The sequence below is a fragment of the Cherax quadricarinatus genome, chromosome 23 (assembly GCF_038502225.1).
Source record: "Cherax quadricarinatus isolate ZL_2023a chromosome 23, ASM3850222v1, whole genome shotgun sequence".
In the NCBI taxonomy this organism is placed as follows: Eukaryota; Metazoa; Arthropoda; class Malacostraca; order Decapoda; family Parastacidae; genus Cherax; species Cherax quadricarinatus.
Window position 1 is genome coordinate 42,172,414 of NC_091314.1, and position 13,846 is coordinate 42,186,259.

General features: G+C 42.8%; 1 protein-coding gene across 1 annotated transcript in view; it reads left to right on the plus strand.

The window, feature by feature from the left end:
* LOC128685676 (uncharacterized) overlaps positions 1 to 13,464 on the plus strand; it is a 47,731-nt gene extending 34,267 nt beyond the window's left edge. The window contains exons 3-4 of the mRNA XM_070088103.1: positions 10,817 to 10,928; positions 11,095 to 13,464. Of these exons, the coding sequence (XP_069944204.1) occupies positions 10,817 to 10,928; positions 11,095 to 11,995 (1,013 nt within the window). The 3' untranslated portion in view covers positions 11,996 to 13,464. The remainder of the gene's footprint in view (positions 1 to 10,816; positions 10,929 to 11,094) is intronic.
* The last annotated feature ends 382 nt before the right edge of the window (positions 13,465 to 13,846 follow it).

A 13,846-nucleotide genomic window follows, 5' to 3' on the forward strand; every position in this document is an offset into this window, starting at 1 on the left:
TATACAAAGTTCAATCAAAGGGCTCCCATTATCATTTACACCTGGCACCCCAAACTTACCTACCACACCCTCTCTAAAAGTTTCTCCTACTTTAGCATTCAAGTCCCCTACCACAATTACTCTCTCACTTGGTTCAAAGGCTCCTATACATTCACTTAACATCTCCCAAAATCTCTCTCTCTCCTCTGCATTCCTCTCTTCTCCAGGTGCATACACGCTTATTATGACCCACTTCTCGCATCCAACCTTTACTTTAATCCACATAATTCTTGAATTTACACATTCATATTCTCTTTTCTCCTTCCATAACTGATCATTTAACATTACTGCTACCCCTTCCTTTGCTCTAACTCTCTCAGATACTCCAGATTTAATCCCATTTATTTTCCCCCACTGAAACTCTCCTACCCCCTTCAGCTTTGTTTCGCTTAGGGCCAGGACATCCAACTTCTTTTCATTCATAACATCAGCAATCATCTGTTTCTTGTCATCCGCACTACATCCACGCACATTTAAGCAACCCAGTTTTATAAAGTTTTTCTTCTTCTCTTTTTTAGTAATTGTATACAGGAGAAGGGGTTACTAGCCCATTGCTCCCGGCATTTTAGTCGCCTCATACGACACGCATATATTGTAACCAAATCTAAAATATATTTAGTTAGGTTCGGCTAAAATAAATTGTTCTTGTTATAATAAGGTTAGGTAAGTTTTCTAAGTTCCTTTTAGTGCAAAATTATAAATTTTTACATCAACATTAATGAAAAAAATATATCTTTAAACGTATAAGAGAAAATTTTAGAAAGAACTTAATCTTAAATAAGTTCTTGCTAATTGACCAGTTTTACATATTCGGCACGACATATATATATATATATATATATATATATATATATATACTATCAACAAACCGGCTGTATCCTACCGAGGCAGGGTGACTTAAAAGAAAATGCATTTTTTTTTCTTTTTTAAATTTAGTAATGTATATATAGGAAAAAGGGTTACTAGCCTCTTGTTCCCCGACATTTTAGTCGCCTCTTACGACATGCATGGCTTACTGAGGAAAAATTCTTTTCCAATTATGTTATATATTATGGGGAATCAAATACAAAAATGGGAATTGACACAGTTACTTTTTGCTGATGATACTCTGCTTTTGGGAGATTCTAAAGAAAAGTTGCAAAGGTTAGTGGACAAGTTTGGGAGGGTGTGTAAAGGTGGAAAATTAAAAGTGAATATAGATAAGAGTAAGGTGATGAGGGTATCAAACGATTTAGATAAAACAAATTGGATATCACATTGGCTAGAGGGAGTATGGATGAAATGAATGTTTTCAAATATTTGGGAGTTGACTTGTCAGCAGATGTGTTTATGAAGGATGAGGTTAACCATAAAACTGATGAAGGGAAAAAGGTGAATGGTGTGTTGAGGCATCTGTTGAGACAAAAAAACGTTATCTATGGAGGCAAAGAAGGAAATGTATAGTGGCACTAACACACTTATATGGGTGTGAAACTTGGGTTATAAATGCTGCAGAGAGGAGATAGCTAGAGGCAGTGGAGATGTCTTGCCTAAGAGCAGTGTGTGGTGTAAATATTATGCAGAGAATTCGTAGTGTGGAAATAAGGAAGTGGTGTGAAGTTACTAAAAGTATTAGTCAGATTGCTGAAGAGGGTTTGTTGAGGTGATTTGGTTATTGAGAGAGAATGGAACAAAGTAAAATAACTTGGAGAACTTATAAATCTGTAGGAGAAGGAAGACGGGATAGGGGTCGTCCTCGAGAAGGTTGCAGGGAGTAAAGGAAGTTCTGTAGGCGAGGGGCTTGGATTTCCAGCAAGTGTTAGATAGAAATGAATGGAGACGAATGGTTTTTGGGATCTCACGAGCCATTAGAGCGTGAGCAGGGTAATATTTTGTGAAGGGATTCAGGGAAACCGGTTAGCCGGACTTGAGTCCTGGAAATGGGGAGTAAAATGTCTGCACTTTAAAGGAGGAGTTTGGGATATTAATAGTTTGGAGTGACTATCTAAACTGTCGTATCTGGGCGCCTCTGCAAAGACAGTGATTATGTATGAGTGATGGTGAAAGTGTTGACTGATAATGAAAGTTTTTTCTTTCTTTTGGAGTTTTTCTTTCTTTTGGGTCACCTGCCTTGGTGGGAGACGGCCGACGTGTTAAATAAATAAATAAAAATATATATATATATATATATATATATATATATATATATATATATATATATATATATATCTGTGTGTGTGTGTGTGTGTGTGTGTGTGTGTGTGTGTGTGTGTGTGTGTGTGTGTGTGTGTGTGTGTGTGTTGTGTGTGTGTGTGTGTACTCGCCTAATTGTGGTTGCAGGGGTCGTGTGTGTGTGTGTGTGTGTGTGTGTGTGTGTGTGTGTGTGTGTGTGTGTGTGTGTGTGTGTGTGTGTGTTGTGCCGAACTGGTCAATTAGCAAGAACTCATTTCAAATTAAGTCCTAAAATTTTCTCTTATACGTTTAAAGATGTATTTTTTCATTTATGTCAATGTAAAAAATAATAATTTTGTACAATAAGAACCTTATAAAACTTACCTAACCTTATTATAACAAGTGCAATTTAATTTAGACTAATCCAACTAAATATATTTTAGATAAGTTTGAGGTGGAGAGTGAACGGCATTCAAACATTCTAGGTCAGCAGTATTATTATAATCAAGGGGAAGCGCTAAACCCGGAGGATCATACAGCGTCTGGGGGGTAGGGGATGTGGAAGGCATTCAGGCTTAATTCGGGGAACTGGAGCACAGATCCAATTCCCTAAATCAAGAGCCCCTCACCAACATCAAGGAACCTTGTGAAAATTCAAATGGTATAAAATACCGACAGGTTGTTAGGTAAGACACATATGCAACAATTAGGTATCTTTATTTCGAAACGTTTCGCCTACACAGTAGGCTTCTTCAGTCGAGTACAGAAAAGTTGATAGAAGCAGAAGATACTTGAAGACGATGTAATCAGTCCATCACCCTTGAAGTTTTGAGGTGGTCAGTCCCTCAGTCTGGAGAAGAGTATTGTTCCATAGTCTGAAACAATATGGAGTAGAAGTAACGAACGAACGAACGAACGAAAGTTCAGGTAAGATCCCAAATGGGATGAGCGGGGAAGACGGGACAGACACAGAATAGTGCTGGAGAGGAGTGCTCTTAGTCGTAGAAATAGAGCCAGGGCTTAACCCAGCAGCGAAGGCGATCGTGGGACAGATATTGAGAAGAGAAATTCAGCCTCTTCTGTTGGGACTCCGGTGGGGTGAGCGGAGAGGAAGGGACATGCGACGTTTAGCGCTCGAGAGGAGTGTAGAACTGAGCCATGTCTTAACCTAAAAGCTAAGGCAAAGGTGGGTCAGAGAATGGCACCTGTCATAGAAGGTACATGTCAGCGAATCCAAGGTTATTTGTAAATAGGGTTAGGAGCAGGATCATGCAAGGAGTAGAAAAGGTTGTGTTGGTTTGTGTTTCTGCGAATGTCTTCGTCAAGGAGTTTAAGTAAGTTTGTTTTTGCTGCAAGAGAGAGGGCTACAGGAGAATAAGTTATCAGAGGACGTATTAGGGATTTATAGAGGTGTAGTTTGGTGCGCTCAGAGGCATGCTTCAGCTTGTAGAGGCCCGCAAGGGCCTTACTAGCTATTGCATGCCTTGAGTGAATGTGTCCGTGTAAACGAAGAAGGTAGTCAAGATTAACGCCAAGGACAGTGACAGATTGTGTGATGTGGATGTAAGTGCGGGTGTCAGCTGTTCTGAGCTCGACTGGTAGTGGAGGATCACGTTTCCTGTAGTTAAAATACGTAATGCTGGATTTAGCTGCATTGGTTTTGATCCTCCATTTTTGTTCCCAGATGGCTATCCTGTCGACCTCATTTTGTGTTTTGTGTGCGAGTGTATCTATATTGGCATGAGTGATAAGTTGTGTAATGTCGTCTGCATAGGCTAGTGTGATGGAGTTGTGGTATACAGGTGTTGGAATGTCGTTAGTGTATATAATGTTGAGGGTAGGGGAGAGGACAAATCCCTGGGGTACTCCGGCATTTAGTGTGTAGTAGTCAGAGTAACAGCCTTGGAATTTTATTCTCATGGTACGGCCGTCTAGGAAGTTGCAGAGGAGTTTACGAGTAGTGAGAGGCAGGTTAAAGTTAGTGTAGAGTTCGTACTTGAGCCCTTTGTGCCAGACAGTGTCAAAAGCTTTTTCAACGTCTTTTGCAACCAGGGCTGTCCTGTTTCTTTGTTTTGTGTTGATGTGGATGTAGTTGAGAATGATGTTAATGGCATCCTGTGTGGATCTGTGTGTTCTGAAGCCAAACTGGCCGTCAGAAAGTAGAGAATTGTGTTACAGGTATCTGCGAAGGCGATGATTAATGAGTTTTTCAGAGAGTTTTCCTAAAGTTTCAAGTAGGCTGATAGGGCGATAGTTTCTAGGGTCAGAGTGGTCTTTATTGGGTTTAGGAAGGAGGATAGAAGTAGCAGCTGTGAAGAGGGAAGGGAAGTATCCAGAGGCAAGGGAGGCATTGAGGAGGTTTGTGTAGGCAGTAATGATAGAGTCAGGAATGTGTTTTAGGATAATATGGTTTAGGCCAGAGGCACCAGGAGCCTTGGGAGGAAGGTGTCTGAGGAGAGTTTTAATGTCTGTGTTGGTGAAAGGAGTGTCGAGTTCTTGGGAGGTAAGAGTGTCTAGATGTATGTGGCTATCTGGTGTTGTTTCTTGTGTGTGTGTAGTGTTCCAGTGTTCTATGTTCTGAATGTGTTGAATAACGTTAGGGTGAGGTGGGTGAGGGTGGAAGATGTTCTCCCAAATGTGTTTGAAGATATTGGTAGCAGCCTGCGGGTCTGAGATGTGTGTGTTGTTGTGGGTGATGTGTTTGAATCTGTTGGTGGGAGTTGTGCCTCTGATTTTTTTGATGAAGTTCCAGAAGGTTTTAGTGTTTTTAATACGCTGTTTGTCTACTTGTTGTATGAGTTGTGACCAGTGATTGTTGTGGTCTTGGTCTAGGCTGTGTAAAATGTTGTTTCTAAGGTAAGTGAGATCTAATCGGACTTGATTAAATCTGTGTGTGTTGTAGGGGAAGCGGTTGTGGTAGCAGGTAATTAGTCTTCTTGCTCTGAGTGACGGTTTGAAGGAATATCGAATGGTGTGAGTTTTCTTTGGTATAGCGATGTTGGCTGCTTGTATAATGGTGTCCTGGATGAGATCAAGTTGAGTATCGATGTCAGAGATAGGTTTGTTGTTGTAGTCATAGGTGAGGTTAATGTTGTTTATGTGTTGTTTGAAAGCATCCCAGTCAGCGTTCTTGTAGAAGAAGGAAGGTGTGGTTGGAATGAAGATAGGGTTGGAGGAGATGTGTAAGATGACTGGAATGTGATCAGAGCCTGTAATAGGGCCAGGTGAGATGTAGTGTTGAAATAAAGAGCTGGCCCGGCTTGCCAGAATGATGTCTGGTTTGCCTTGGCCCGTATTGTTGTAGAAGGTATTGAAGTCTGGGCCGAGGTGAATTAGGTGTTTATGGTTTGTGAAGTTGAGTAATTGGTGTCCAAGTTGGTTGTTACTGGTGTGATGAAAGGCGGTGTGTTTGGCATTCATGTCAGCTAGTAGGTATGTTGGTGTGTTGGTGTAGTTGAAGACTAAAGAAAGGTCGTGTATGTTGAGAATAGTGTTTGGGCGAGCATAGGTGGTGAAAAAGATAAAGGGGCCAAGGTGGGTGTGTATTCTGACTGCAAGACAGTGTTGGTGAATAAAAGGGATTGGGAGAAATTCGTGTTTTATGTTGGATTTGACAAGGATGGCAACCCCATCGTGGGGATCATAGGGGGACTGTAGTGCAGTATAACCATAATGGCGGATACGTTGAGGGGCTTTGAGGCAGGTACTGTTTAGCAAAACAATATCTGGCCTCTCTGCTTCAAGGAGCTCGGCCAGTAGGTGTCTAATTGTAAAGTAAGAACGTACATTGAACTGAATCACTTTAAACATGATTTAATGGTTTCGTCATAGCAAAGTTAATGTCGGGGGAGGAGTTTGAATTAAAGCCCGTGATAGTGGTGCCATCAGTGGATGTGTGTTTGTAGGTGTTACAGACCCGTTTCCTGGAGGGGGAGGAAGAGATGGATCTGTTTTTATGTTCTTTTGTCTGTCTGTCAGAAGTTGGGGCAGGTTTAGGTTTGAGTGGATTTTGTCTGGAGGAGGTGGAGTTGGACCTGGATGAAGTTTTGGTTGTGGTGGAGCAGTGGGCGAAGGTGGATGCAGAGGAAGTGGAAGCTTTGGAAGGGGATGAGGAAGTGGAAGCTATGGTAATGGATGAGGAAGTGGAAGCTTTGGTTGGGGATGAGGAAGTGGGTAAGGAGGTAGGGAAGGGGGGTGGTCGTAGCAGCAGCAGTAGGGGTGTTGGTGGGAGGGGTGGAAGTAGTGAAGAGGGGTAGGGGAGGAAGCGAGCTGGTGGGTGTAGGAAGTGGGGGGGTGGGAGAGAGGGAGGAGGTAGAGGTTGTAGGGGGCTTAGAAGAGAAGCAGGAAGGAGGGATAATTAAAGGGGGAAGATTGTTAGCAGACAAGATTAGGTTAAGGACATGTGAGTAGTCTGATTGGTAAGCTTGAGAGATTACCATCGCAGAGTGGGGAGCAGTGGCGAGTTGGCAGTTAGTTTTGTAGTCTAGTGTGGGTGTAGGTGTAGAAGAAGAGGTGATTGTAATCTGTGTGTTGGTGTTTGAAGTGTATAGAGTAGGAGAGGTAGACCAAGTGGGTGGAGTAACCCAGGCATTGGGGGTAGGGGAGGAAGGTATGGTTGGGGGGGAGGTGCAGGGAAGGGGTTGGGGAGGGAGGGAGGTTGGCTTGCTCTGAGGGTGGAGAGAATGTCTTTTCTAGTAGGGCAGGAATTTGCAACTGTGGTGTGTGACCCGCCGCAGTTAGAACATTTTAGGGGGAGGTTGCAAGTGTTCCAGAAGTGGCCAGTTGCTGAACATCTGGAGCAGGTTTGTGTGGAAGTGCATGAGATTTTGTCGTGGCCGAATTTGTAGCATTTCAGACATTGTGTGATGGGGTGAAAGTTTGGAGTGAAGAGGGTGTTTGGAGGAATGCGGATGGTCTTGGCAAGGATTCCTTGATTGAAGAGTGTAGAGGCGTCAGAAGGAGTTGAACAGCGTATTTTGAGGATGGTAGAGTTTTCAGGTCTATAAATATCGTCAACAGAGACTTTGTTCTTAGTACTAATGTCTTTGATTAAGTCTTCTTTGTCTGTGTCATAGGCAGTCAGGAGAGAATAGTCTACGTGTTTTGCGATCACTGTGCATTTGGCGCGGTGTTTAGGAGTCCAAATAATAGTGAAGCCTGCATTGAGAAGTTTTTGTCTGGTCTCGGTTGAGGTGTACGTTTCGTAAGAATGTCTCAAGAAGTAGTTTGAAGCCTGAGTTGGTTTTAAAGACTTTCAGCTGAGGAGCGCCAGTGATCTGGTACAATAAATTTCCAGGACATATAGTGGCATGATCAGATTTAGAGTATTTGAGGTTAAGCGAGAAAGAATTGGGTTTGGAAGAGGTAGAGGCAGGGTAGGCCTTAGAGGTAGGAGTAGACAGAGTAGAGGCAGGTGTTGGCAGTAGAGGAGGAGTGGTAAGGGGGAAGGAAGTGGAAGGCATTGAAGGCATCGTAAATTAGATGTGGCGGCTAAATCTGTGAGAGTAATTGGCTAGGCAAGTACGTGTGAAGTAGACACACGTACTTGCCTGGCTATAACTTTAAAGTTTCTTGTGGAGTCTGTCTCTGGAGGCACAGGACACTTAGGAAGTGAGCTGAAGCTTGATGGAACACTGTATGCCCTGAACGGTGAGGAGAGGCAACACTGGCTGTATGGCGTGCAGACCACACGTACAGGCTGAGGCGTGGAGACTTCAGACAGCAACAGGAGTGCAGAGGGAGGCTTCCTGCCCTTGGGTAGGCAGCCACCAACGCACCAATCCTGATGGTGAAGACGAAGGTCCAGTAACCACCACTCGGTGAAGAGAGCAACTCTGGCTGTGAGCGATGAGGAGAGCCAACACTAGTTGTATGACGTGCAGACTTCACATACAGGCTGAGGCGTGGAGACTTCAGACAACGGCGAGGAGAGGCAACACTGGCTGTATAGCGTCAGTCCCTCAGTCTGGAGAAGAGTATTGTTCCATAGTCTGAAACAATATGGAGTAGAAGTGACAGGATGGAGCCTTGAATGTTCACTCTGTCAGACACTGCAACACAAGGGTATCTTGGTACAGACCTGAAATCAACTTTGTCAACTCTACTAGTGAGAATGGCTGGATTTGAGAGGGACCTGACCTTCCAACGACAACATTCTTACCTCTACTAGTGGCCTACATCTCACCTCCTGGCGTTATATAAGGCTCCATCCTGTCATTTCTACTCCATATTGTTTCAGACTATGGAACAATACTCTTCTCCAGACTGAGGGACTGACCACCTCAAAACTTCAAGGGTAATGGACTGATTACATCGTCTTCAAGTATCTTCTGCTTCTGTCAACTTTTCTGTACTCGACTGAAGAAGCCTACTGTGTAGGCGAAACGTTTCGAAATAAAGATACCTAATTGTTGCATGTGTCTTACCTAACAACATTAAGGAACCTTCCTTGAGGGGAGGTCAGCAGTAATGGTCAGTGAATAACAGTGATTCACACAGCAGTGAATCAGTAACAGTCGTATGAGTCGTTACTACTGACACTACTGGCAACTGACACTACTGGCAACTGACACTACTGGCAACTGACACTACTGGCAACTGACACTACTGGCAACTGACACTACTGGCAACTGACACTACTGGCAACTGACACTACTGGCAACTGACACTACTGGCAACTGACACTACTGGCAACTGACACTACTGGCAACTGACACTACTGGCAACTGACACTACTGGCAACTGACACTACTGGCAACTGACACTACTGGCAACTGACACTACTGGCAACTGACACTACTGGTAACCGACACTACTGGCAACCGACACTACAGGCAACCGACACTACAGGCAACCGACACTACTGGTAACTGACACTACTGGCAACTGACACTACTGGCAACTGACACTACTGGCAACTGACACTACTGGCAACTGACACTACTGGCAACTGACACTACTGGTAACTGACACTACTGGTAACTGACACTACTGGTAACTGACACTACTGGTAACTGACACTACTGGCAACTGACACTACTGGCAACTGACACTACTGGCAACTGACACTACTGGCAACTGACACTACTGGCAACTGACACTACTGGCAACTGACACTACTGGCAACTGACACTACTGGCAACTGACACTACTGGCAACTGACACTACTGGCAACTGACACTACTGGCAACTGACACTACTGGCAACTGACACTACTGGCAACTGACACTACTGGCAACTGACACTACTGGCAACTGACACTACTGGCAACTGACACTACTGGCAACTGACACTACTGGTAACTGACACTACTGGCAACTGACACTACTGGCAACTGACACTACTGGCAACTGACACTACTGGCAACTGACACTACTGGCAACTGACACTACTGGCAACTGACACTACTGGCAACTGATACTACTGAGAAGTTTTCAATAATTTAATAATAAACAAACACAGTGAAATATATTTTTGCAAAATTATTGCAAACACAATTTTTTGCAAGAGTATTGCTATTTAAGCCCAAATCGCAAGTTTTATCTATTCGGTAACATATATATATATATATATATATATATATATATATATATGGTAACTGATATATATATATGACACTACTGGTATATATATATATATATATATATATATATATATATATATATATATGCAAACAATTTCATCATCTACGCAATACTTTCACACATACCCAGTAGCGATCAGTGTAGAGGCGGGGCCAGGAACTATGACTCGACCCCTGCAACCACAAATAGGTGTACACACATATAACAGCCATCTTCCGCCTAGACTCTCTGGCTACAACCCCCTCCCCCCCCCTTACCTCAATGTCAGCCTCTCCTTCCCATCTCAGTTACTGAAGTTCAGGTAACCGGTTTCCCTGAATCCCATCATAAAAGTTACCTAGCTCTCACTTCAACAGCACGTCCATTAAAAACAACTTGTATCCATATTAACATGTATGTTAAAGTTTTTGAAACATGACCAAGTATAATTCCTAAATCATTGAAAATACAGTTAAACATCAACATAAGAAAAAGTTTTAAAATTATGCGCACAAACCAATAAGGAGGCAATATTTATGTCGTTGATGATTCAGGTGGTTAGTACCCAAGACATGATACCAAAATAAATATAAATAAGAAACTCACCAAATGGGGCAAATTATAATTATTTCAGAGTAAATAGGTTAATTGATGAATCATTGTTATTGAGTCTAAGCCGTTTAATATGTAATATTTCTAATAATATTAAACCCATATTACTCATTTTGTATTAGTTATAATTTTATAATCAACTAGATCAGTTCATGATTGTGGGACTCGGAGTGAATTTTGATATCTTTCTGAGGAGGGTTAATTAGAGGAGTAAGGCTCCTGTTTGACAGATATATAACGTTCATAAACTAGTGTCAAAATCTAAAGTAATTTTGTTTTTATTGGAGTTTATTATTTAAATGTGTGGAGTGAACTGAGACGAGCTAGGAGAGAACAGGGAACTAACAAAGTGTCGGGAAGAAAAGGGAGATTGAAGTGTTTGAGGAGAGAACTTCAATGTGAGGTTAGTAAAGCACGTAGAGATATGAAGTTTGTTTCCTTCCTTTATGCAGGTCGGGTATTGGTTCACTGTCAGTGTGGCATCTCCCGCTCTGCAGTACTGGTCGTCGCTTTCCTCATGCTGAAGCGAGGCATGAATGTCCAGACGGCTCTTGCTAACATTAAGTAAGTCGTTCCACTACTTATAATGAGAGGGGGAAAATTTGCGGTTGTAGTAAAGTAACGGGAATTTTTATTTTTAATTTGAAATAGCTGACTTTATCAAGCCTTATTAATTCATTCAGGATACTGAAGTGAATAATATTGGTCATACTTGCCTTCGTTCCAACAGAAAGAAGAGAAGCATCTTCCCTAATCAAGGTTTCCTGAGTCAGCTGTGCGATCTGGACTACGAGCTTCGCCGGAGCGGCGAGCTCCCCAATGATCAAGAGCCCACCCTTCCTCCCCTAGTCTTCGACTTAGATGAGGACACCACTCCTTCCTTCAAAAACCCGGCTGCCTATCCCAGGTTTACCCTAGTACCCAGCAAGGTATTAGACACTTACACCGACACCAAGAACTACGTCGTACCCCGACGCGCTTCTTCCCTGGACAGATATGAGCCACCTCGCAAGAACTACCAGAATAACCCTCTGGTTGATTCAGTACGCGGTGCCAGGAGGTCTTTGTCGCCTGCTCGAGCTATGTCTCCTCTTAGGGCTACATCACCTGTCCGAAGATCAAGCTTTCCCTCCCTTACCTTCGGCCATGATGATGAAGATCTGCCCGAGAATTCCAAAGTGTTTGATACATACAAGCGGTACTCAAGGTCTACCACGAGTCCCCTACCGAGCACCACCACTACCACCCTCGAGGTATCCAGGCCCTACGACCCATACTTTTTCCCGAGGACTTACACGTACTACGACTCACTCAGGTACCCCAAGGTATATTTCTACGACAGGTATTATTCCCAACCTACTTACCAGTACATCAACAACCTTAGCAGATACTATGATACATACAGGTACAACAGAGCGGTGAGTCCCTTCACTGCCCCGGGTTCGACTCTGGCTCCTGCTTCACTGTACAGGACCTACAAACTGTACCCCGAGAAGGCATACCTGATAGGTTCTTCTTATGTACCATCGTACCCCTACACTGAGAAGTACTTCTCTCCCTTCGTCAGGTACCCAGCCACATATCGCACCCTTCACACCACTCTCTCCCCAGCAATTCGAGTTTACACCTAAACCTCGTACAGCAAAACATGCCGAAAACATTTACTTTTAGATGAATGTTATCCTCTCTGCCTCTTGAAAAGTGTGGTAGCGGAAAGTTGGAGTAAGATCCTCACAGATCTCTGTTTTTCTTTTCATCTTTAAACACACTATCATCAGTACTACCACACACACACACACACACACACACACACACACACACACACACACTAATACCAACCACGCTATTCCGTACCAAACTACCACATCACCACACACACAGTCCCAGCTTGCACTATATTACACCACAACAAAACTCGTCGTCTTGTCCTCGTGTTTGTGTTGTGTTTGAAGTCTTAATTTTAGACCTCACACTAATCTACTAACAGTCTCTTCCTGCTAGCCTTCATGAGCAGCTCCAGTATTAGTGACATCACCGTAATGCTCGAAATTTCTCTGTATATAGTGTATATAACATGATTAAACTCTTTCATTCTCAGTCATATAGTGTGATATCCGGTGTTGAGGTATATTTTAACATTAAACATTTTTAACATTTTAAGAAGAGGTGACATTATATAATGGAACAAAGTGTGGGGAGATAACTGAGTAGTGCCCGACTACTGCGGTAGTTAACGCCTATTCCACGAAAGTGATCATTCGCACCACTTCTCCAGCCATGAACTTCACTTGACCAGATCTTTCACCCCGTGTGTTCCATCTGAACCTCTCTCACAGAACACTGCTCCAACTTAACCTCTTACGTACTACTATGTCTTAAAACCTTGTGTCTCGTCTCCACCCTGCTTACTAATCTTAAGCGTTGGTGTTGCTGTGAATCGGTGTCCAAATAGAGCTGTGGTTGAACAGGTAGAGTAAGGAAGGTGGTGGGCATTCTGAGAGGTGGTATCATTAAAGCTGCCCCACTGAGGAACACCCATCATACCCTCCTGGCCTCTTCCCCGGACGGAGCTCGAGCTGCCGTCGTCGCGTCAGTCAGTACGAGGATCCTTCCACCTACAGCTCTTACATTCTACTACCCTGGCGGCGTCAGGGGTAACTCACACTAACATAGCTGAAGTGAATGTTCTCCACCTAGTTATTTTTCTCTTGTGATAATTATTTATATTACTATCATATTTTAAATTATTATCATCATTATTATTATTATTATGACGAAACAAAATTTTGTTTCTTTGGGAGATAAGGGAATTTTAAGTCTCACGAGGTTGTTTATCTCTCCATTTGTTAATGGAGAAAGAAATTTGTGGTAATAGTTTTATATATGAGTATCATGGATTTCACTGTCAGAGGTCGGACATGGCAGCTTATTAAAGTTTGTTGAACTGACAAAGAAGAAATGTTTCAGTGTTTATAAGGCGCTGACCACAGGTGCCATCCTGGGTAATATTATTCTTAAGTTACCTCAGAAATGTTTACAGGTCAGCTCCTCTTGAGGACTTTTGAGTATTAATGCTTGTAATAAAATCAACAATTAGTTACCTGTCTTTTAAATTACCTCAAGCCTAAATGCCGAGTGTCATGGTATAAACGATCTTCATTCCCAACAATCTAGCAAGAATCTACTTTGAACCATCCTTGAAGTTAAAAGGAAAAAAAGACTTTCAATTCCAAAAACTAGATCTTAAAATTAGCAGAAAAGTAGGATCACGGCATTTTATGATGCCGTGATCCTATTGAACCAACAGAAATTGCCCAGAGATGCTCAAGACACACTCATGCTCTCGACCAGGCCTCGACTTCATTTGACCCTGTCTGGACATCATGAGAGGTAATGGGAACAATCCTATTATCTATTCCAGTGCTGGAGGCAACAATGCTGGCAGACGTAAGAGTGTGGACCTGATTAGCAAGTACAGGACA